This window comes from Monodon monoceros, unplaced genomic scaffold (genome assembly GCF_005190385.1).
Source record: "Monodon monoceros isolate NGI ecotype Baffin Bay Population unplaced genomic scaffold, NGI_Narwhal_1 Super_Scaffold_18, whole genome shotgun sequence".
In the NCBI taxonomy this organism is placed as follows: domain Eukaryota; kingdom Metazoa; phylum Chordata; class Mammalia; order Artiodactyla; family Monodontidae; genus Monodon; species Monodon monoceros.
In genome coordinates this window covers 37,032,611-37,058,884 of record NW_021703774.1, presented here as the reverse complement: position 1 = coordinate 37,058,884, position 26,274 = coordinate 37,032,611, and the positions used below count along the sequence as shown (strand labels likewise).

The following is a 26,274-nucleotide window of genomic DNA, read 5'->3' as shown; positions in this document are numbered from 1 at the left end:
CCCTTCTTGTTTATTCATGTAACTACAATTACATCAGAGACATGAAATGGCTAGAGGAAGGTTTTTTCCAAGCCTTCATCTCATAGGAAGGAATATTCCTTCACAGATGCTGGTAGCATTATTCTGTTTTTAAAGTTTATTTTATCTGAATGCAAAAAAACCCACACATACAAAAACACACAGAATATGTCCTCCCTTAAAGTATGCTAAACTTACAAAATTTAAAATGTATTAATTGGAAATGTAACATTCTGAAATAAATAAACTTCAAATTAAACGCATTCAAAGCACCTCATATGTACAGAAATCTTATTAATTTGGGAAAAGCATTTACTTTATATTTAGCATTATTCTGAATAAACAGATCTTCATTTGACGAGGTTTTGTCAAATACATTAGGAAAATATTTTGTGGATTAATTCACACTGATGAAATTAACTTCCACAATTTTCACTGTATTAGAAACTTCCAACTGAATGTGTGCAGCACTGAATGCTTCTATTATTTTAAAATCTAAATACATGTGAAAATTTTATACATATATATATTCAATAAGAATATATAGTATTACTAAAGAGACCTAGGACTTCCCTGGTGGCACAGTGGTTAAGAATCCACCTGCCAATGCAGGGGTTTCAGCCCTGGTCCGGGAACATCCCACATGCTGTGGAGCAACTAAGCCTGTGAGTCACAACTACTGAGCCTGCCCTCTAGAGCCCGTGAGCCACAACTACTGAGCCTGTGTGCCGCAGCTACTGAAGCCCGTGTGCCTAGAGCCCGTGCTCCGCAACAAGAGAAGCCACCACGATGAGAAGCCCGCGCACTGCAACGAAGAGTAGCCCCCATCTGCCACGACTAGAGAAAGCCCGCGTGCAGCAACAAAGACCCAACGCAGCCAAAAATAAATAAATTTATGAACAAAATAAAAATCAAAAAATAAAGAGAATCACTTTCTGAAAATTCCAAGGAAGGGGAAAACTTTTAAGACACTTTTATCCTTTGAATAAAAATGTCTGAGCAGGAAGATATCTTTAAGATCAACACTATTAGATCCAAAAAGAATAAATCTATCACATTTGCTGGAGGAAGCACCCTGACAAGTTCTGAAACTGAAACAAAAGATTCTTATGGCCTTGATTCACTAAAACATTGTCTCAAGCAATAGAAGTTTTCCACAAAAGGACAGATGCCAGCAATGGCTTAAATGGGGGAAAAATTGAGGTGAAATTTCTAAAGGTTCTCAAAATTTAACTAAACTCAATACAGAGCCTCAGATAGTAAAACACAAGGGTCTCTACATACATTTCTGTATTAGTTAGCAACAGAAACCAACTAGAGCTACCGTAGGCTAGAGATATAAATGTATATGAAAAAGGATATATGTCACATGATCCAAGAAATGACTGAAAAACTAAGCCTTTAAAATGGGGCATGAACCAGGATCCCTCTAGGGACCCAAAAGTGGAAGTTGACGCACCTTCTCTTTAGAACGCTGGATCAATCAACCACAGCCATAGGGGTAAGGTCATGAAATACAGATGTAACTGCTGGGGCTCCACCCCTAGAAATTAGAGATAGTCCTCAGAGAAGGGGGAACTGTTTTAAACTGAGATGCCAATACAAAGGAGTATAATATTTTACATGATTTTTTTTTAAAAAAAAAGCATACTCCATTTGTCCACATTACTGAAATTCACTGTGTCAATATTATCCTAATCAAAAATCTGGAATAGTCTGCGAGGCAGATTTGATTATAGTGTAGTATATAATAAATAGGCATCATTAAAATAGAGTCCCTTGTTTCAAATACCATCTATACAGTTATGATTCCCAAATTCATATTTCTAGTCCAGATCTTTCCTTGCAGTATTCAGATGCATACAGTGAACTATCAAATTGATATTTTAAGTGGATATCTCAAATTGTCTTAACATGTCCACAAAATCCTTGTTTTTATCCTAGTTTTTCTCATACCATCCTCACTGATCAACCGAAAACCCAGGAATCTATCCTAGATTTCTCCCCTTCTGTCACCCCCCATATTGAATTGAAAGTTTGTCGATCTTCATAACAAAATATGTCTCAAATCTCCCTACTTCTATCCCCACTGCTACTACTGCAGGTGATAACTATGATATGCCCTTTGGATTACAGTAACATCTTCCTACCAACCTAACTTTCACTTAAAAAAAAAAATTAAACATCCCTCTCTGTATGGTTAAGCTAACTGAATACACAACTAAGTTCCTTTGTTTTACTGTACTTTTGGTTTTTAGGGTGTGTTTTTAAATTTAATTGTTTTATAATTATGTAAAACAAGGCTTTCCAGAGAAGTCTAGTTTCCATCCCTGTCCCCTCTACCCCATTCCCTCCTTCCGTCCCTCCCTTCCTCGCAGGTAACTATTTGTTAAAGTTCTTGTTTCCTCTTCCATTATTTTTAAATATAAGCAAATACAAACATATTCTCCCTTTCTCACATTAATAGTAGTATAGTACACACATTTTTCTGGACCTTGCTTTTTTTCCCCACTTAGTATATGCTGGAGATCTCTCAATAGCAGTGTAAATATTAAGCATTCATATATTGCCTACACACATATACTACCCCTACGAAATAATTTTTGGTAAATTATTGGGCTTTACCTATTTCACTAGTAATCAAACCATGATCAGCGATCAGCTCAGGGCTGACATTCACCATACAGTACCAGTATAGCTTCAGTTTCCTCATCTGGAAACTTCCTTTAGGCTGGTTGTTGTCTAGCAAGTAGCCACCACAAGTTCCATCTCCTGGACACCACAGGGACTCTAGAGGGTTAACCTAAGGCCTCGTATCTGGCTACCTCAGGAGCCCTGGGTAAAGGATGCCTTAGCACCCACCCAGCAGTGATCCAGGCCCTATCCTGACATGTTCCCACAGACACTACATACAGGAGGAGACACTATTGGCACTGGCCCTCCAGAAAACGAATGCTCAATGTCCATCTGGTCTACCCAAGTTATAGCTACCTGCTGCCTGTCTACATCCCCTCATGCAGCTCCTTATGGTAACTACAGCCGCTATAGGACTGGCTCTGAAAGATCTAAGAATGGCAGAGGAGTAGGTGGTAATGGAAGTCACTGCAGGCATCATCTTGGTATTGCACTGCAAACATTCCTGTAATGGGACAGAGATCACGGTAGGCTGGCAATATGAAGCTGGGGAGATGCCCAGGACAGGGAACCCCTTCCTAATATTCTTCTGAGTTTCACAGACTCATTGAATGCCTAGCCAACACTGGCATAATAATATTAATTTCATTACTAAAAATGAGAGTTAACCTTTACCTATCAGCTGTCCAGTGACTGGCACTGTTATAAACAAATATTAGCTTGTTTTGATATTATCTTCATCATCATCACATCTGTTTATCAGATAAGAAAATATTAGCACAGAGAGGAAGATGGCAGAGTCAGGATTCAAACCTGGGCAGCTCAAAAACAGAGTGCCCAAGTTCACCTCTTTCTTTTTCTTTATTTTTCTTTCTCTCTCATCTATCTCAATGGATTAAATTCAACTTTATTAAATATAGCATTCCAATAAATTATTTTTGTGCATTTAGTGTCTCTAGAGATAGTGAATATATAAAAAATATCTGTCAGTATTATGCAGACTAGAAAACATTTTCATATAATTTTTTAGTTCAGCAGAAGCTGATATAGGATTCTGTACCATAAATAACATTACTATTAAGAGAAAGTTTCTAGTTATTAAGACAAATCAACTAATGACTAAAATTTAATGGGAAAATAACTGGAAGAGTTTGAGATAGTTCCCAATGTCAAATAATGGCTCAGAAAAGCATATCATTTAGCTGGTAATAGCAGCAAACAGAAGATCATAGCAACAATATCTAAAAACAATTAAATGAGTATGAAATTACTAGAATAACTTGATAGTTTTTCCTATAACTTATACCCTTTGGTAATTAGTTTTATAATAGAAAAACTTTAATTTAGGTAGAGAATAAAATGACTATATTCAATTTTTATTTCCTCTTGATTAATATATTAGTTTATATTATCATACCAGTTGTTAAATATTTTTAATATCACCATTTCTGAGTCACTACAATGCCCTCACAAATGTACTGCACCTTGAATTGTTTTTGGCACTATACAAAACATGAACATGCACAAATCACATCCAGATGCCTTATTAAAAACATAAGCACAGGGCTTCCCTGGTGGCGCAGGGGTTGAGAGTCCGCCTGCCGATGCAGGGGACACGGGTTCGTGCCCCGGTCCAGGAAGATCCCACATGCCGCGAAGCGGCTGGGCCCGTGAGCCATGGCCGCTGAGCCTGCGCGTCTGGAGCCTGTGCTCCGCAACGGGAGAGGCCACAACAGTGAGAGGCCCGTGTACCGCAAAAAAAAACCCCACAAAAAACATAAGCACAGAATGAAAAAGGCTCCTCTGAGCAGTGCAATTCAAGTCAGTATCTTGAAGGAACAGAGAATGTCAAAGAACACGGTAGAAAAGAAGTCAAATTTTAGGAATTATTAAGAACAACCTTATTCATAAGGAAAAATAAGAAACAGACTAAATGTCAGTAACTGGAAATTACTAAATAAATATGCTACATCCATGTAGTAATATATTATACAATTTGTATATTTGATGTCATAGAAGTATACATATTGGCAAGGAAAACTATATTTTTGAGTGGAACAAAAGCAGATTACTACACACTGTGTGAAGTAGAAGCCATTTTGATTTAAAAATACACATGCAAAGAGAAATATCTATAAAAGGATACATGAAAATGAAAGCAACAGCTTTGTGATGGTGGGAATATGAGTAACTGTTCTATTCGTTCATCTGTAACTTCTGATTTTTTCAATAATGAACACGTATTACGTACACAATAAAAGCAGCAATATTAAGAACTTATTTAGGTGTAAAAGTTACGTAAGAAGACAGAGGTATTTCAGTGGAGAGGTTCAGGGCATCAGATCTGAGGACAGATGACTGTATTTGAATCCTGGCTCCCTCACACAGTTGCTGTACAACCTCGGACAAGTTACTCGGCCTCAGTGTGCTTCGTGTCCTCATCCGCAACATACGGACACTGACGGCATTTGTCTCTTAGGGTTATTGTGAAAATTAGGAGAGTTAATTTATGTAAAGTGTTTAGAATAGTGTTTACTATAGTGTAATCATTCAACATATTATAATTAATGTCATTTATGGAACTGCAATTCACCTTTTGTCAATGTAGTAAAAATACAGATTTTTAGACTTCGAAAATATTTTAATCTATCATCTTGAAAAAGCTGTTCATTATGAAATTTTAAAAGATTGTTTATAAATATTTTCCTCATAGATAATTGATGCTTAATTAAATTTATACTTAAAGAAGCATTTCCAAAGTTACCAATAACCAAAATCCCATAGTATGTTTTTCTCTTAACTACTGAGACAAGGCACAATGACTAAAAGATGGTTTAAATTGTAAAAAGAAAAGAACTTTCTTCGTAACTGTCTAGGCCTTAAATAACTACCATACGAATTCTCAAAATCCATTTAAATTACCTTAGTTTCGGTTGACGGTATTTCTGAACACCTCAGAGACTTAAATATAACCATATGTTCTAAGAAAATCGTTATCCTTTGAGTAGATATCAAGCAAAAGGAAAGAGATATGCCAAAGCATCAAAACACCTCTCAGCTTCTCAATGTAATTTTGAATTCACGCATCAGAGATTTCAATGTAATTTATTTTCTCAAAGGCAGCAAGTCTCCAAAGGAGAGCCCCACATCAAGACTGCTTAGATGAGAGATTTTTCAGAATTTTAAAATTAAAATAGAACCTCAATTTCATTTCACCAAAAACTGATAATTAAGTTGATATTTTCCTCTTTGAAACAGCTCAGTAATTATTCAACATGAATGGAGCAGGAGTATGCCATGATGTATGATTTGTATAGTTACATGTCTGATTCAACTTTCACAGTCTATCCCCATTGCCCAATAAAAGTTTGCATTCACTCAGGTCTCTTTTCCCTTTCCTTCTGAAATTCAAACCATGATTAATATCTGCCCAAACATGGGACAGGTAAGACATAGCCTTCTGACATTATCATATAAACAATTTGGTTCATGCTTTCGTGGTCATAACTGTCTTCCTTATTCTTCCCTTAACTTCGTATTCTATCTTTTGTTATAGCAGAAACTGGAAAGAAAGGATATTTGAATGATCTCTCCCCACACTGAGGTTTAGTTTCAAGACAAACTCTTTAAAAACAAAGCGCTAAAATTTCAGAAGTGTTGTGAACAAGTTTAGAGGACATGTAAATAAATTTAGTGCAAATGCCTAGTTAAGTCTGTACCACACTCAACGTGCAGAATGAGAAACCTGGAAGAGCAAACTGGGAAAACAGTATAGGGAAATCAATCAATTTCTAATTATTGTCTTCACGATAAAGTTTTTAATAAGGAACCAACACAACACCGATATATTCTTCAGTTCCAGTATTCATTTATAACTATTTACATTCTTTCTCAGTGATGGATTTTTAACTGAGCAGTACAGAGTCAGAATCACTTCTGAAAAAATGAGAGAAAGATATATGAGGAGTTAACATCATAAATAGACAATTATGATTTCATGTTTTAATGCTCTGATTAGGTTTTCCTTTCCCCCTTTTTCCTGTTTAACTTCTTTTGTTTTAGATAGACAAGTGATACTTTAGAAACTTCTAACTATAATGAATCTTCCACGGGTCCACTAACTGTAAATTAATTTAGATTAACTCTTTGAGATATAAACCCACCCTAAGAAAATTACTTAATGGCTTTAATCAGATTACATTAGGCACGAAGGGATAGGAGGAAAGGTGTATTTAAAACCAGAAGATTCGGGACTTCCCTAGTGGTGCAGTAGTTAAGAATCCGCCTGCCAATGCAGGGGACACGGGTTGGATCTCTGGTCCAGGAAGATCCCACATGACGAGGAACTAAGCCCGTGAGCCACAACTACTGAGCCTGTGTGCCACAACTACTGAAGCCCGTGTGCCTGGAGCCCGTGCTCCGCAACAGGAGAGGCCACCGTAAGGAGAACCCTGCGCACCGCAGTGAAGAGTTGCCCCGCTTGCCACAACTACAGAAACTACACGTTGCCCGTGTGCAGCAACGAAGACCCAACGCAACCAAAAATGAATAAATAAATAAAATTGATTCTTTAAAAAAAACAAAACAAAAACAGAAGACTCAGTCCCTGGTCTAAAGGAGTTCAGAGTCTAATGAGTTAAAATTCTGATCTTATCCAGCTGTTCCATTAACTGATATTTCGTGACTTCCTTTTACTATCTACTTTACTCCTCTTCCCACAAGGAAAAAGGTACATTAATGTAAGTTTAAAAACACACGAAAGTATACTTTCTTCGAACAGTTTATATGTATATGTAAAGTATGAAAACAAGGACCAGAAGCATATATACCAGTTATAATGGTTGCCTCTGAGAAAGGGTGAAGGGATCAAGATAAGGGAACATTTAGCTTTCAGGTTAAATTTTTTAAAATTATAGTTGATTTACAATATTGTGTCAGTTCCACATGTACAGCAAAGTGATTCAGTTATATATACATATATTTTTTTCAGATTCTTTTCCATTATAGGTTATTAAAAGATATCGAACATAGCTCCCTCTTTTATACAGTAAATCCTTATTGCTTATCTATTTTATGAATAGTGGTTTGTATCTGTTAATCCCAAACCGCTAATTTATCCCTCCCCACCACGCTCCCTTTCCCCTTTGGTAACCATAAGTTAGTTTTCTATGTCTGTGGGTCTCTTTCTGTTTTGTATATAGATTCATTTGTATTATTTTTTAGATTCTGAAATATAAATGATATCATATTTGTCTTTGTCTGACTTACTTCACTCAGTATGATATTCTCTAGATTCATCCATGTTGCTACAAATGGCAATATTTCATTCTTTATTATGGCTAAGTAATACTCCATTTGATAGACAGACAGACAGACAGATAGATACCACATCTTCGTAAGCCAATCGTCTATTGATAGGTTGTTTTTTTTTTTGACATCTTTATTGGAGTATAACTGCTTTACAATGGTGTGTTAGTTTCTGCTTTATAACAAAGTGAATCAGTTATACATATATATATATGTTCCCATATCTCTTCCCTCTTGCATCTCCCTCCCTCCCACCCTCCCTATCCCACCCCTCTAGGTGGTCACAAAGCACTGAGCTGATCTCCCTGTGCTATGCGGCTGCTTCCCACTAGCTATACTGATAGGTTCTTGGGTTGTCTCCATGTCGTGGCTATTGTAAACAGTGCTGCTATGAACATTGGGGTGCCCGTATATTTTCAAATTAGAGATTTTGTCTTTTCCAGACATATGCCCAGAAATAGGATTGCTGGATCATATGGTAGCTCTGTTTTTAGTTTTTTAAGAAACCTCCATTGGGACTGACATATATACACTAGTATGTATAAAACAGATAACTAATTTTTAAAAAAACAATTAAAAAAAAAAGAAACCTCCATACTGTTTTCCATAGTGGCTGTACCAATTTACATTCCCACCAACAGTATAGGAGAGTTCCCCCCCTTTTTTTTTATTGGAGTATAGGTGCTTTACAAACCCCTCCTTTTTTTTTTTTTGGCTGTGCTGCACAGGCTTGCGGAATCTTAATTCCCCAACCAAGGATTGAACCCAGGCCCTCGGCAGTGAAAATGTGGAGACCTAACCACTGGACCACCAGGGAATTCCCCATTTGTAGACTTTTTGATGCTAGCCATTCTGACAGGTGTGAAGTGATACCTCATTGTGCTTTTGATTTGCATTTCTCTAATAATTAACAATGCTGAGCATCTTTTCATGTGCCTGTGGGCCATTCTGTATGTCTTCTTTGGAGAGGAGTCTATTTAGGTCTTCTGCCCATTTTTTGATTAGATTGTTTTTCTGATATTGAGTTGTATGAGCCGTTTATATATTTTGGAAATTAAGCCCTTGTTGGTTGTATTACTTGAAAATATTTTCTCCCATTCCATAGGTTTGTCTTTTTGTATTGTTGATCATTTCCTTTGCTATGCAAAAGCTTTTAAGTTTGATTAGGTCCCATTTATTTATTTTTGCTTTTATTTCTGTTGCTTGCAAGATTGATCTAAGAAAATATTGCTACAATTTATGTCAGAGAATGTTTCCCCTATGTTCTCTTCTAGGAGTTTTATGGTGTCATGTCTTATACATAGGTCTTTAAACAATTCTGAGTTTATTTTTGTATATGGTGTGAGGGAGTGGTCTAATTTTATTGATTTACATGTAGCTGTCCAGCTTTCCCAACACCACTTGCTGAAGAGACTGTCTTTTCTCCATTGCATATTCTTGTCTCCTTTGTTGTAGATTAACTGACCACAGGTGTGTGGGTTTATTTCTGGGCTCTATATTCTGTTCCACTGATCTATAATATATGTCTGTTTGGGGGCCAATATCACACTGTTTTGATTACTGTAGCTTTGTAGTCTTGTCTGAAGTCTGAGAAGGCTATGCCTCCAGCTTTGTTCTTTTTCCTCAGGATTGCTTTGGCAATTCTGGGTCTTTTGTGATTCCGTATAAATTTTAGGATTATTTGTTCCAGTTCTGTGAAAAATGTTATGGGTAATTTGATAGGGATCGCATTAAATCTGTAGATTGCTTTGGGTAACATGGCCATTTTAACAATATTAATTCTTCCAATCCAAAAGCATCCTCTTCAGTTTCCTTTATCAATGTTTTATAGTTTTCAGCATATAGGTCTCTCACCTCCTTGGTTAAGTTTACTCCTAGGTATTTTTTCTGACATGATTTTAAACTGGATTGGTTTTTTACTTTCTTTTTGATATTTCATTGTTAAAGAAACGCAACAGATTTCTGTATGTTAATCTTGTATCCTGCTACCTTGCTGAATCCATCTATTAGTTCTAACAGTTTTTGTATGAAGTCTTTAGGGTTCTCTATATAGAGTATCATATCATCTGCACATAGTGACAGTTTTACCTCCTCCCTTCCAATTTGGATACCTTTTACTTCTTTTTTTTGTCTGATCGCTGTGGCTAGGATTTCCAATACTATGTTGAATAGAAGTGGTGAGAGTGGGCATCCTTGACTTGTTCCAGAATTCAGCAGGAAGGCTTGCAGCTTTTCACCACTGAGTATTATGTTGGCTGTTTGGGGTTTGCTGTAAATGGCTTTAATATGTTGAGATATGTTCCCTCTATACCCACTTTGGTGAAAGTTTTTGTCATGCATGGATGTTGAATTTTATCAATTGCTTTGTCTGCATCTATGGAGATGATCATATGGTTTTTGTCTTTTCTTTTGTTAATGTGGTGTGTATCACACTGATTTCTTTGCATATGTTGAATCATCCTTGCAAATCTGGAATGAATCCACCCTGATCGTAGTGTATGATCCTTTTTATGTACTGTTGGATTTGGTTTGTTAATATTTTGTTGAGGATTTTTCGTCTATATTCATCAAAGATACTGGCCTATAATTTTCTTTTTTTTGTAGTGTCTTTGTCTGGTTTTAATATCAGGGTGATGGTGGCTTCACAGAATGAATTTGGGAGTTTTCCCTCCTCTTCAATCTTTTGGAATAGTCTGAGAAGGACAGGTGTAAGTCCTCCTTTTTGGTAGATTTCCCCATTGAAGCCATCTGATCCTGGATTTTTGTTTGCAGGAAGTTTTTTTTATTACAGATTCTATGTCACTTCTAGTGATTGATCTGTTAAAATTATCTGTTTCTTCTTGACTCAGTTTTGGCAGAAATTTGTCCATTTCTTCTAAGTTGTCCAATTAGTTGGCATATAACTGTTCATAGTATTTTCTTATATTTTTTTTGTATTTCTGCAGTATCATTTGTTATTTTTCCTCTTTCATTCCTTATTTTGTTTTTTTGAGTCCTATCTCTTTTCTTCTTAGTGAGCCTGACTAGAGGTTTGTCAGTTTTATCTTTTCAAAAAAACAGCTCTTGGTTTTATTGATCTCTTCTATTTTTTTTTAATCTCTATTTTATTTATTTCCTCTCTGATCTTTATTTCCTTCCTTCTGCTGACATTTGGTTTCGTTGTTCTTATTTTTCTAATTCTTTTAGGTGGTAGGTTAGGTTGTTTGGGATTTTTCTTGTTTCTTGAGGAACTTCCCTCTTAGAACTGCAATTGCTGCATCCCAATATGTGCTGTCATTATTGTTTGTCTCGAGGTATTTTCTGATGGCCATGTCCCGCTATGCACGTACTGACATTGGGTTCGGTCCAGACCACATCCCAGGCCCTCAGGGCTGTCTCCATGCACCTAGATGGAGTCCTCTCCCAGGGCTAACCACACGAGTTTCAGTGCCTAGCTACTGCATGTACTAGCAGCCTCCCTCCCCACCGTGCATGTTTCCAGCTTGGAAGTGTGATGAGGTGGCAGCCAATAGTACGCGTCCCTCTCCACCCTAACAGGTTAAATTTTTAAAAGCAAAATGTATCCAATGTATTACTACATAAAGTTTTTTAAAATACAGCCATAAAAAATTTCTGGAAAAAATATGCTGAAGTACTAATGGTGCTTGATTCTGGGTGGTATGAACATGAGTGAAAGACATTAACTTCTTAGTATTTACTGTTTAAGTTCCTACCAGTCCATCACAAGGGAAGATGTAGCATTTTATTGGTTGATTAGTTTATTATTCTTATCAGAGATGCCCATATTAACAACAGTTGCCTTCTCACAGTTCCTAGAACTATACCTAAGTATCATAGTGATAGTGTTACCTTTATTACTGTTGAGAGTGTTACCTTTATTACTGTTGAGACTGTTACAAAGACAATATTAGATGGAGCTTCCTAAATCTCCTATCACATATTCTAAAGCAAAGGTCTACAGTCAAGATTTCTGCCAAACATTAAAAAATAATAATAAAACTAAGGTGTAACACTGCAGGCACAGGTAGTGTGCCACCTGCATAGACCCTTATGCTCTTTGCTGTGGTATGCTTAATACAATCACATCTGCAGGTGACAGGAGACTAGTTCTAGATTTCTGTACCCAAGATAACTGGAATACTTCCCATAGGAACCAACTCCCCAAATCTTTCCCCTTATCTAAGTGATTTCCAACAATAGTCCATCATGAAGTTTTATAGTATCTCAGAAAACCAGCTCTGGCTTTTTGGAATAAGCCTAGCAGGTAAAGTAATAAATCACCAGTATTTCCTTAAGGGCTGCTCAAGTTTTCTGCTAAATACAGCAGGCATAATATGCTTCATATCTGAGTTTGAGACCAAAACCCCAGATATTTCCCAGTTGTATGGTTCTTGATTTTCCTAGGTGTCCAAAGTCTTCATGAAATTCTCTTAGAACAATGAGATAGCAACCTTGGGCATGTTAATGTACCTCTCTAAGCTGCTGCTTTTTCAAAATTAATTAAACAGATAAGTAAGTAATAAAATCAAAATATCTCTGTGAAGATAAAATTAAGTTCTATACAAAGACTTCAGCAGAGCCTGAAACACAATAAACATATATATTACTGTAGCCACATTAATAAACATCCCTCTGGCTGGAGGGCTCCTTTACCATAGGGCCTTCCCACCATGCTATCCTCCAGATTTCTACTATACTCTAAAACAGTGAGGGTTTCTTCCCTGGGCTCCAAAGTTGACAGCCATGTTGGGCCTAGTCTTCAGAAATAGCTTTGAGTTTTCCATTTCCTTAAAGAGATTACCTCACAAAGTTACAAACACACTTGCCTCCCTCATTAGGGACAGTTTCCTAGGAGATGTACCTTGTTGGTAAGCTTAAACTTACGGCAAATACAGATGTTCTAGTCAGTTTAAACCACCCATTATTGCCCTCAGGTAATAAGATTATTGTCAGTCCATTTGTGACTCTATGTAATGCTCCCTAAATGTATCTGAGACTGAGTTCCTATAGGCTTTGCTAACAGAAACCTGTAAAGTGTCAGGTCCTATTAACTGTCAGATTGCCATTAGCATTATTCCTCCACTTCCCAGACACGCCTCAACCCCTAGCAATGGACACAGGCCATGTTCGATTTATAGTGTATCTCTCTTATTTACTCGCTTGGTTACTGAATAGTTCTTTTTAAAAGCACTGACCTGTTCTCTGGTTACAAACACTTAGAGCCTCAGTTTTGCTGCTAATGAACTGTGTGATCTTAGCAAAGTTGCACGTCTCTAGGTGTCAGTTTTGTAATCAGTCAATTAAGGATATCTTTAATGTCTATGATTTAATTTCTATCATTCCACTACTAGATAAGTATCTGAGACAAAAAAAAAATTATGAAAGATATATATAGATTTACCATGGAAAACACAGCAATCCCACCAGCTTATTTTAAGACTGGAAGTGTACAAAAATAGGCTTTTAGGAACACTGTGTATGGCTGTATAGGCTGTGCACTGCAATAAGTACCTGGCTGAGGCGGGTGCTTAAGTACAGTGTGCGCTGGGTCCACCAAAGCTTACACCTGGAAGGAGGAATGCCTTTTTCTTCTTACATAGGTGGTATCTGCTAACTGAACTATATTCTCATGATGAACTGTTTGCTCAAAGGTGGTACTGCTTTCTAATTCATCCACCCAGCAGGCTATGCCTTTACCTAAATTGCACAAAGACATCTCATTTTACAGGTCACAGGTGGCCTGCAAAAGTAGAACTATAAAAGAATTCTACACTACTAGTAACAATTGATCTCATCACATAAAAAGATCTCCAAAACACAAAGATGCAGGAAAAGTCTTCAAGATCAATTTCTCCCCAAATTGGTCATACTTAGAGTGCAGACACACACACACACACACACACACACACACACACACACAATAAAGAATTCTTCAGAGGAAAAATGTTCATGAACAAAAACCTGAAGTCAAAGAAAAGGCTTATCAAAAATCTAAATAAATCATGTAATATAAATAACTTACTATTTTAAGACTAAAAATTTTTGTGTCAAAGACATCTGGAAAACACAGACACAATTTTTTTATACTTACCCTCTTCACACAGAAATTGTGAAAATCAATAGAACAATATAAAGCAGTTAAAATACACTTAAAGAAAATATAAACAAAGAATTTATTACTCTTAAGTATTACATTATTTTAAAAGTAACATTTAAATAAAAGGAATAAAGAAATGTGTTTTAATGACCCTAATTTTAAGAAAACATCAAAATCAATAGCATGGAGCTTGTGAAGCAGCCATAAAAAGAGAGTGGCAAGTGTATGCGTGTGATGTACCCTTAAGACACAAATGATGCTGGAAATTATTTTTAATAGCATTTAAAATTAACTCACCAAAAAAAATAACATCATATGATTTTTAATAATATAGCTACGCCGCCACATGTAAATATAGCTTGGTAATCTCTATGGTGAACTGAGAATGAAAAGCTATAAATAACAGAGACATTCTAATAATTTTACACTAAGTTTGTTTATATAAAATCTAATAGGCTTCTCCTATCTAATATAAAAATGGAAAGTACTAAATAGCATGAATGGAATTTCAAAGGTTGTTCTATCTTACCAACTTAAACAAGATATCACAACCTACTATCTAACTCTTAGGCCTTTTTTAGAATAAGAGGATTATCAGAAAATCTGCTTAATTTTAAGAACATCAAAGTAAAATAAAATTGTGAACAAAGAAATTTGATAAATTATTTTAATGTTTATTTTTCCTAGAAAAATTTCTTATAGATATTATGCCCTTTTGCATTCCAAAAAATGGAAGATTAACATGGCCACCTAGAGGAGAAAATATGATCAACAAATAGAGGGCATAATATTTTCTTACTTTTTCTACAGTGTCTGTATTTCAGATTTATAATATATAAACTGCTCTAAAGGACCCAACTGAAGGGGTTAATTATGAATGAAAGGGACTTAGGGAGGACACTAAAGCAGCAGTGATGACCAAACAGAAGCTAAAGCATCATTCATTTTTGCAGTGGACTTGACAAGTACAGCCTTTATAAACTTACTGTGTGACCTTAGGTTAAAAATTACTTATTTGATCTAAAATCTCCTCTCACTTCTGTAAAATGGAAATAATCTTATCTACCACAATGTGTTGCAGTGAAGCCTAAGCATAACAATGTGTACAGAAACTATCAGAGTCAGGCACACTGACTCAATGAATGGTAGTTCTCCCTACTTGATCAGAAAGTTCTCTTGCACTGGTCCTCCTAATCCCTATCCGGGCCCTCCCTGACCCTCTCTACTCTTGTAGATATTTCCAATATTGGCTGTTCCAAAGCTTCTCTACTAGAATTATTCAGAGTTTGAGAAATGGGGTAATGGTTCTTTACCAGCCCTAATGAGGTAACAATATGTCATGTAAAAAATGTACATTTAAAAATATTTTTCCTTCTACCTTATAATTCCCTTTAGTCACCTCAACCCACATTACTCAAGTGTTACCTTCATAAACCTGCAGAATAGTATGCAGAATAAAGGGTCAGAGCAGTAAAGAGAAGCATAACCTACTCTACTGATCCCTTTCCTTGTACCTCAGGAGAATGAACCAAATCCTATAAGAGAACTATACTCAGTAGCCCTCTTAGGTGACCGGACATGAAGTGAGCAGTACTTCTCCTGAGTCAACTATGCAGAGGCACAACCACTTGACAGAGACTCAAATGTGTATTAGAAGCAAATTCCCATCCTTCCCAAATATATACCAGAGGAGGGTTACTATTGTTGGCTTGGAGGGAGAAGGTGAACCCCTTCAACTACCTCTCTTTCTTGACTCTGAAAGTTGATACAGAACAAGCGGTACGAAAGTGCAGGCAGCAAATGTACACTCTCTTCCACGTATTCTCTCCTAACCACCTTCAATCTCATGTATGATTCTACATTACTAAACTGTACACTGAAAGTAACTGATCATCTTCTACTGGACAAAGGGGCTTGTCTGAATTCTCATCCTCCCCAGTTTCTCTGTGGTGTAGCATTCAAAACTCTCCTTCCGTGTCTGATGAAATGCAACATCCTCCTGATTCCCCACTTTATGGTTGTTACTTTCTCTTCTCCGTTTAAGTGACATCCTTAATTCTCTGTTAATGAAAGGAAATGACTCTCTTTTCTCTCCATACATTCTCCCTCAACAGTTTAATCCCTTCCCTTGGTTCCTATTCTCTAAGTATATACAATCTGAAAAAACCTTCTCCCAAACTCCATTCATGATTTCAAGATCCACAGCCATTTCCAGTTGCCTAAATATTCTGTCTTACCATATACACAAAACCACTTTTATCTTCCACCCCAACCCACTAATCCAAGAAGAAACCATCCCTCTCTGGATTTCTTATTTATATTAATGACCTCATCATTTTCCTAGTCATACTTGCCGGAAACTAGCGTCATCTTGGACACTTCCTTCCTTCTTTCTAATGTTCCAAATACATTTAGTTCCTAAATCCGGTAAATTGCACCTCTGTAATGTTTCTCCTATCCTCCTATATTCCTCTTGCCACTACTTCAATTCAGATTTTTACCATTTCCCACATAGACGACTCCAAAGACCTCCTTAATTGGTGTCTTTTCCTATAGGCTTCCTGTTGCTACATTACTCTTTCTAAAGCACATCCCTGGTCATGCTTCCTCGGTGAAAAACTTTTAGTGAGTTTTCACTGGTTAACAAATTAAATCCAAACTTCTACTCAGTGAGGCACTCCAGGCTTTAGACCTCACCTCTTTCCTTTTTATTTTACATATATATATATGTGTGTGTGTGTATATACTGATATACAGTATATATACTGATATACTGATACATATACATATATATATATTTATATACACACATACACACACACACATATACATACATACACCTATGTTAGAGCCAAGAGGACTTTTCTCTTGTCCTGAAACAGTCCCTACATTTTACCACTGCGTATTCTGGCGTTTATGAACTTCCCTCTATCTAAAATACCTCTGCTTATTCTTTTCAACTTTATACCCATTCTTCAAAGCTGAACCCAATTGCCATTTTCATGGATGTTCTCTCACATCTTCCCCAATGGAAGGTAATTCACTCTCTTCCTTAAAACTTTTTAGCATTTTATACGTACTTCTGCATCTTTGCCTGTGGGCATGTTCAGAACTTACTATCACTTGAAATGGCTTTTCTCTAAAATCTGGAGCTCTGAAATCTCCCTCTCTAATCAAGTTTTCCTATTCTTCCCCAACTCCACTGATTGCTGTTGAGTGTATTTTGCACTGACAGCAATCTCTGATTTTTCAATTAGCAATAATCTATGATACGAAAAACTATCCTCCTAGTCTACTGTTATCTTACATTACCGCTTGATCATCTCCCCATCCTAAATCCCAGTGACAGTATTTTAACAACAAGGATATCCATCTCTACCTGGATATTCCACAGACACCTCAAATTCAGCACGACTGAAACTAAATTATCTCCCTCCCACAAACTTACTTCTCTTATGCTTTCTAAACTAATTAAACAATCTTGATTCCTCACTCATCTCATATGTTCAGTCACTCACCAGGATATACTGAGACCACCCCTCAATCTACAAATTCTTTGTCCCTCAATTAACATTGCTAATGAGGATCTCAGCACTGTTTATCTAACCAGTCCTTTTGCCTCCAGTAGCTCCTACCTCCAATTCACCTTCTGTTACAGTAGTTAAATAATCTTTCTTAAACACACGGACCTAAAAGTGCCACACTATCCAACTTAAAAACCTTCCAGCGTTCTACATTCCCTATAAGACAACATCCAAACTGCTGAGCATGGCATTCAGCACAGATCCTAGGTTAAAGACACTGAAACACACTGTCTTCTGCTTTCCTGCAATTACTATTACATGGTGGTTGAACAGTTCTCCCTCAAGTCTAGTTCACCTATCCTGTGAAGACTGCATCATACATCAGACCCCCTTTCGCCACCTCCCAAACAAAGTCTCAGTCCTCCTCCTCTGTATTTCTACATTACGTTGTTCATGTAACTAGCAGACATCTTAACACACTACATTACACATGTACTCACTGGTCATCCTCCTCCAGTCTGTGGGCTCTTTAAAACAAGCTTGTTTTTATTCATCTTTACATCCACAGGATCTAGTATGGCACATAAAAAAACTTTCAACAAATGTTTATGAAATAAATAATTTCAGAATGCCTAAAATCAATCTACCCTGGGTGCTTTATCAAATGATTCAGGGTAGAAATGGTAGAGAAGTACAAGTGGGTCCTAAATATATAGGTGAAATGCAATGAGAAGGTGATTCCAGAGGTGAGGGCAGGAACAGAAGAGCCACTGAGATTATGCTTCTCTCTTCACGCCTTTTCCCACAGATTGTTGAGCCACGCGAGAATAACAGGACTACAAGGAAGAAGCAATCAAGCCAGCAGAGAGGCAGAAGAGGGAGTGAGCAGGGAAAAATAAAACCCTAAACTGAAGCTGCAGAAAGGGAAGTGTCTAGGGTCACAGACTACACACTCAGGGCTTGCTAGCAGCTGCTCACTATCATCACCATCAATGCTTCACCACCCGTAACTATGACTACCATTTACTGATGACTTACCTGTCAGGCCCCAGACGCTATGCTAAAAACACCACACATACCATTTAATGTCCATGACAACCCTATCAGCAAGGTATTATTCACACTTAGAGGCAATGAAACAAACCTAGAAACTATCAAGTACACTGCCCATTAAGTACACTGCCCAAGGTTTCGCCGCTAATACGGTAAGTCACGGGGCCAGAAGGCGAACAAGGATCAGGCTTCAAGACCCATTCTCTTTCTGCTCTACTCTTCATGAGCCAGGGTTTACATTATTTAGTTATCTTTGTAAGCACATGTCTTATTTTCTCTAGTACTAAGAAAGGTAATTTTGAGGGTAGAGTCCATGTCTAATATTTTTTATTTCTTTCCTAGCATCTCATAATGAGCCTTCCATATTTGATTAATTTCTTACTGTACTATGTACTAGCAGAAATAAAAGGGAGGTATATCAATCTTTAGTTAGCACGAAGCCAAATACAAAAATTTAACTCCTCTGACAGCTGTATGTGCCAGAGTAAGTCATCAATAGTAACAGGCCCCAAAACACAAACCACAGCTACAATATTAAGGTTAGTTTGTGTTTGATATAATAATAAAAATGCTATTTAAAATATATTGCTCTTTTCTTCGTATCTGGGCATAAATATAATAATTACTAGGAGTAGTCACACATTGTATCAATCACACAAACAACTTACTTAGATGTGGAAATAAAAATGCTTTCGGTAAAAAAGGTAAAACCTTTTTTATTTCTCTTTTAGAAAGATATAAAAACACTTGAGAGTGGACCTGTATCTTCTACATAGGTTGACTTCTAATGTCAATGTCGGCACATGAGGCAAAAATCAACAGGGGACCAAAAAATCCTTGAAAATTCCTTAAATTTCCCTTAGAGTCTCGTACTATACAGTACTGGCTCTCAATAAATCTATCTCAGGCAGTTTTTCCTCCTACATGCAAGAGATCACCACTCCTTCTGCTTCATGCCACATGAAGTATCTGGCTCGTGTTAGGGCCCATACTGAATGAAAAAGCACTCATTTACACACTAGTATCATATTCAACACTGTGAGATTCTTAGACCATATCAGTTCCTGTAACAGGTATTTAGGACTGATTCCATGTGAGACAACAGCCAATTCACACTTCCCATCTCACGATTGCTAGGCATATGTTCATTATGAAAAGAGAGCTAGAATTACCACTGTATTTAAATTACTTGGTGTTTTGCTTTTGGGTGTTTTGGTTTTAGTTTTGGTTTTTGGCTTGAGCCCAAAGATTTGAATTTGAATAAATTATATTCCCAGAAATGTGACCCTACCATATATGCTATCTCTTATTTATTGTACAACCACAGACACCTAGAGTTTTAGAAACAAATAATCAAATACTAGAGTGTAAAAAAAAAAAACAAAAACGTAACCTATCTTACCTTCATCTATTGATGCTTCGCTACTGTATCCATCATACTCTGCAGAGAGAGGGCTATATTTCTGTCTCGTTTCCCAAGTATAGCTCTTTTGTCTAGAATCTGCCAATGGTAGTCTGGAATTGTGTGTTCTGGACAAGGCCTCATGATATTTACCCAGTGCTTCATCTTCACTTTCAGAGGATGAACCATGCTCATCTTTGTCAACGTAGGAGTTATCTATTTGGAACGACAAGGAGCGCAGATCAAAATATAACGCAATAAAATGTAGCGAATGTGCTATAGTTACATACATGTTACATGCTTATATATGTATCACATATATTCATACACACACAAATATATATATATAAACATATATATACACATACACACAATCTGAATTTTCAGCTTTAGAAAAATAGTTTTTCATTTAAGAAGCCCAAGCTTTAGATTTTTATGTTTTAATAGAAAAAACTGACTTGTATATTTGAATTATATAAATAATATTAGTCATAGGGATTTTCCAACCACGGTACAGGTAAACAGAGTAATAAGGCTCTCCATCTTACACAATTATTTTTAAAGCATCAGTAGCACACAAAGGAAGTTATAAGTATTGCCAATACATATGGACCTGATTCAAATAATTCATGCTACAAGAGACGTTTCTGGTTATCATCTTAGTCAAAATTTTCGTAACTGATGACGCTCAGTGTTAGAAGCAGAACAAAGAAATGGACAGACATACACTATTGATGGAATTATAAGCGGTACAACTTTTCTAGAGAGCAATCTGGCTATACATATCAAACTTTCTAATCTGCATAGTCTTTGACCCATTTCTAGGAATTTACCGATTCCATTTCTAAGAATTCAGCCTGAGAAAATAATTAACAAGTGAGCAATGATATGTATTTGAGAAAATTTACTGCACTGTGTTTAACAGCAAGGGAAAACAAAAATAAAATATGAGCTAAATGTGCATCGCTGAGCCTTGGTTAAGTAAATTATGATACATCTATGCAATGATATCCTATACAGTCATTAAAAATGAGGAGGTGAACTTACAAGTACTCACAGGGAAAGAATAACTACCACATCATGTTAAGAGAAAAGAGAAGCTTTTCTCATGTTAAGAGAAAAGAGAAGAAAAGAGATTAACATACGTATGCCTACATGCAACATATACACACATACATGCAGTATAAGTTTACACGTACATACAAAAACGTCTGGAAGCATATACACCAAGCTTAACACACTATCTGTGAAAGGCAGACTTACTATGAAAATTCTACTTAAATATACCCAAATTTCAAATAAATTTTTCAGAAGGTAAATTAATTAATTTTATATTATTTTAAAAAGCACTATTGGGGTTTCCCTGGTGGCGCAGTGGTTGGGGGTCCGCCTGCCGATGCAGGGGACGCGGGTTCGTGCCCCGGTCCGGGAGGATCCCACGTGCCGCGGAGCGGCTGGGCCCGTGAGCCATGGCCGCGGAGCCTGCGCTCCACAGTGGGAGAGGCCACGGCGGTGAGAGGCCCGTGTACCGCGAAAAAAAAAAAAGCACTAGTTATTACCATTTTTTTAAGGTAAAAATTTTGAAACTGCATCATGTTGAGATTCATTCAGACCATGATGCAACCTTCTCAGAATTATAAAACAACTCTAGGAGGATAAAGAGACCATAGCAGTCAGAATTTATTAGTTCAGTCTAGATATTTCTCTCATTATACTCAGCTAAGATCATCTGCAGTAGACAAATCAATGTTTGAGATTCAGGTGGGGAGACACAGAATGAGTAATTTTAAAACATGGGATAGAAATGGAATGTTTCCAGTTAGAAGTGAGGGAGCTTGGACGTCACTAGTCTAAGTCCTGCTTTTTAATTCAGCAAAATAAAACCATCAAAGGGTGAAACTATGACTGATGTTATATTCTGCACTGTCCAATCCAGTAGTCACCAACCGCATGCCGCTATTTAAACTAAGTAGAAATAATAAAATTTAAAATCTAGTTCTCCAGTGCTACTAACCACGTTTCAAGTGCTCAATAGCTACATGCAGACAGTGGTTACTGTATGAAGCAATACGGATATGTAGAACTTTTCCATCACTGCAGAAAGTTCTATTGGACAGAGGTGGCATCTGCTGAGATGGCAGATCTAGTCTAGAACCTAGGCATTCTGACTCCCAGGGTTTAGCACTTGTGGGATACCATGGTGGTGGTCTTAAGGCAGCAGGAGAGTTCTGAGGAGGGTAACTAGAAATTCACCTACTACAAAATATTACCTAAAGTAGCCCTGCATTCAGGAACAGAGAAGGAAACTCTTCTTCCTCTTATTATACCTTGTAAGCTCTGTCAGAACCTAGGACACAGGTACTAGCAACATTATAGCTCAGCTAATGAAGGGACAATCCATATGGGTCAAATGATTTTCAAAACGATTTTAGAACATAACATGTTTCAGTTTAGTACTGACTATAATCTAGAATACTTCAGAAATATTTGATTTCTTTTAGGTAGCACGTGTTTCTTAATGAAAACAAATCAAAACAAAATTTAAAATTCTGTATTGCTACTGCAGTATTTATTACTAGCATCCATTCTACTGTTATTTTATGAATAAAATAATATGTAAACTATTCTTCTTAATTTTACTTCTCTTTTGATTTTTGCTACTTCAAGTAATAAGGCTACCAAAACTAAACCAAGGCTACCAAAAAAACACTGAATCTGACATTCAAAAAACTGCTACAAGAATAGACTTCAAAATGGAGGTATTTCCAAAAATTGGCATTCCTTTTTACTTAGCTCATCCATCCTGGATCAGCCTCTATTATATCATTTAAAAAACATTCATATAATTGATAAATAGCAGACCCTATTATGCACAAAGTCATGTAGCAGAACTGAAACAGTCTTCTTCATTTCTACTGCTACTCAGTATTTTGGTTATTTTATGAGAATGTAAATATACATAAAAATTCTGTATGTATCTTTTATAAATAAAAGCCAGCGTACTTCTGGCCTTGTGATCAGATCGGCAATTAATGAAAATGACTAGAGGATAACCAGGTGTGCTAACTAGCGATATGAAGCAATTCTGCAACCAAAACCAAGTAACTGCCAGCTAATTGTTTTAAAAATTGTCACAAATATTGTGGATGAAAACTGTAACTGCTTAGTTGGAATCTTAATTCTACATAGAGAACTCATGAATAATAATAGATTGTTCATGTATACACACTGGAAACGTATGTCATATAAAACTCTTAATGTATGGCTAAATGAATAGATACATATCCTGAAGCATGTTATTCAATAAGATAAAAATCTATTGCTCTCAAGGAAAAACATAAAACGTTTGGTACATTCTTACTAGGAAAGATGTGAAGAGCAACACGGTATAAAGGGCTTAAGGGTTGGTTACAAAAATATAAAAATTTTAAATCTAACTGTAGCACACCAAATAAATTCCAATTAAAGTATGCACACTACTTAAGAAAACCACAGAATTTCTGACTGAAAAATAAATGGGCATTAAGTAAAGTTAAGGCCCTTAAAATTGGCCAAATAATGCAGAGACCAGGGGCAGTAACTAAATTAGAGGTATACAAATAACATGAATGCTTTTGAAATGACTGTGAGAAAAAACTGTATGACTTTAAAAATGTCTCCCAGTAAGAGGATTCAAGAAAGTCTTAAATTAGATATACAGACATGTATAGAAAAATTTAGAAATTTGGATGTTTTCCTAACGTAAAAAAATCAAGAGAAAATTTTATCACTCAAACTCACATTAGGAGACCTCACCTTTTTCTGGTATTATCTCAGAATATTTTTCATCTTTACTCTTTGCTGTTTCTTTTTTGGCAGAAATGGCTTCGTTTTTCTTTGTTTTTATGTCTCCTTTCACTTTGTAGTATTTTGTTGGATTTATTTGTTCTTTGATTTTCCATAACACTTACCTTTAGAATTAGTTGACGCTGCTGGATGTATGTCTTTTTTCTTAGTGGATTTCTGTATCATATGTCTATTGCTTTCCAAAATACCTTTTGGAGAACATTCATTTCCTGAACACTTATTCCCTTTGGATCCTTTACTTTTAATATGTTTTTCAGCCTTCTTTAAATAATTTTCTTGCATTTCTTGAAATCTTACCTCCTTTAGGTCATGCTTACCATTATTGGAAATTCCTAATCCATATTTTCTATATCTGTCAGTACTTTCAAGTTCTTGACAAGTAGATCCAGCCCTTGCATACTGCTTGCTAACTGATATCCTACCATCACTCATCTGGCCTTTCAAAGAAGAATCACCAGCAGTATCGGTTTCTTGATATTTTGATAGTGTCTGTTGCCTATTATTAATATGTTTAAATACTCCTTCTTCATTCATTCCTTGATCTTGCTTTTGTGAAACTGAAGTATTATAGCTATTTATTCGATTTGCTTGGTGCTCTAAATCGAATTGTGTTTTCTGACAATTAGTGTTTTTAGAGACTTCTGGTAACGGGGTATTTTCTCGTTTAGAAGTATCTACAGCTTCTGTTGCTGCAGGGCTTTCCTCTTCTGGGCGGAAGCCACTTATCATACTTGCTACCTGTTCAGCAACCGAGTCAGTGAAAGCATAGCTGACTTCCCCCACAGCAGTGGTCAAATCTTCCACAGCATTACTGATTGTGTCCAACAGAGAGGACACTGAAGGCAGATTCTGCTGAAAATTTTTGAAAAATGCCATTTTCTAATTCCTTGTTACTAAAAGGTGCAAAAATGGAATTTTCTCTTCTCAAAAAATCAACCACTTTCAAGTCTGAATTTAACATTTACTTAAATGGTGCTATTCATTAGCCCAATATCAGTATTTCACATTGTATCTTTTAATTTTTCTGTAAATGCTTATGCAATGGAAGAAATATGTTGAAGTAAAGACGCTTCAAAAAAAAAATCAAACCACTTGGTTTAAACGTAATGACTTTTTCCCACTCCACAGCTATCATAACAGCAGCAAGACAATATTTTCCCCTCAAATACTATTGAGTTTTTATTCTATACCTGCAAGAAGAAGTATAAAAAGGATTTTTATTATGTACTTTTTAGTTTATTTATTAATAGTCTATGTATGGGAACTACCCTATCTTATTAACAAAGTACCAATATCATTTCAAAATAAAAAATATATTAAGGGTTTCCCCTATATATTCCCCTAAATATATATTTGTTTACATATCTAAACAATTTTGCATAGAGGTTAGAATAGGGAAGAGCAGAGGGTGAACATTTGCAGAGTTGCTATTACATGTAAGGCATTGTGATTCACAAATTTTATCTTACTTGATCTTACAATAACTCTAGGAGGTAAATATTATTATTCTTATTTAATAAGTGAATAAGAAACAGCCTCAGAAAAATTAATAAGGTCCCCGAGACCTTTTCAATGGATCCTCAAGGTCAAAACTATTTTTACAATAAGAGTAAGAGAATATGTAACTTTTCATTTTCATTCACTCACAAATGAGCACTTGGATTTTCCAGAGGCCATATGACAGACTGAATGCAGAAGCAGATGTGAGAATCCAGTTGCTTCCTTCTTCTGTGCCAGTCATTAAAGAGATTTGCAATGTAAAACAATGTCACTCTTCTCACCAAACTTTTTTTTTTTGGTTTTAGAAAATATATAGTTTTTAAAATTAATACATTTATATTAACATGTAATAGGCTTATTGTTGGGTATTTTAAAATAAATCGATAAAAAATACTTTAAAATTTTCTTAGCCTTTAACTTCTAATTTGGTACATACCAATAGCTATAACTCACATAAACAAAAGCTCTTTGGGGTCCTCAATAATTTTTAAGAGTGTAAAGGGTAAAAGCATTTTTACCAAAAATGCTAAAACACAAAATTACTGGAGGCTGCTAAAAGAGGTATCTTTAACCAGTTCATTCTACACAAATGATGAAAAAACAGGACTGAAGTGACGTAGGAGAAACATTAAACTTGATCAAACCAAAACCACATAAAGTACTATAGTTTCCTAATGCAAAAGCTGCATGACGTAATTCGATAATAAGATTTTCATAAACAATGAGGCTATCACTTTTTAAGTTATCAGAAATAAGAGAAAAGCACCTCTTCAACATATATTCATGGACAAGAAAAGCAAGGTTTCTCTTCTAGTGTTCCTTACAATTCTTCTCAATTAATGTCTTACTTTCACAATTTTCAACTTACTCCTGCTATCATTTACATAAGCCAG

The 26,274-nt window shown here is 36.1% G+C and overlaps 2 protein-coding genes across 3 annotated transcripts in view; both read right to left on the bottom strand.

Annotated features, from left to right (window-relative positions):
- SYT14 (synaptotagmin 14) overlaps positions 1–26,274 on the bottom strand; it is a 226,685-nt gene that overhangs the window by 123,586 nt on the left and 76,825 nt on the right. For both annotated transcript variants that reach the window (XM_029230413.1, XM_029230414.1), the window contains one exon: positions 20,036–20,251. In XM_029230413.1, coding sequence (XP_029086246.1) covers positions 20,036–20,251 — 216 coding nt within the window. The remainder of the gene's footprint in view (positions 1–20,035; positions 20,252–26,274) is intronic.
- LOC114899546 lies at positions 23,831–24,764 on the bottom strand. The gene has a single exon (XM_029230415.1). It carries the CDS (start codon positions 24,755–24,757, stop codon positions 23,954–23,956), a length of 804 nt encoding a protein of 267 aa, XP_029086248.1. The 5' UTR covers positions 24,758–24,764; the 3' UTR covers positions 23,831–23,953.

Coding starts and splice junctions, on each gene's coding strand:
- LOC114899546 (XM_029230415.1), bottom strand. CDS start 24,757: ATGGCATTTTTCAAAAATTTTCAGCAGAATCTGCCTTCAGTGTCCTCT.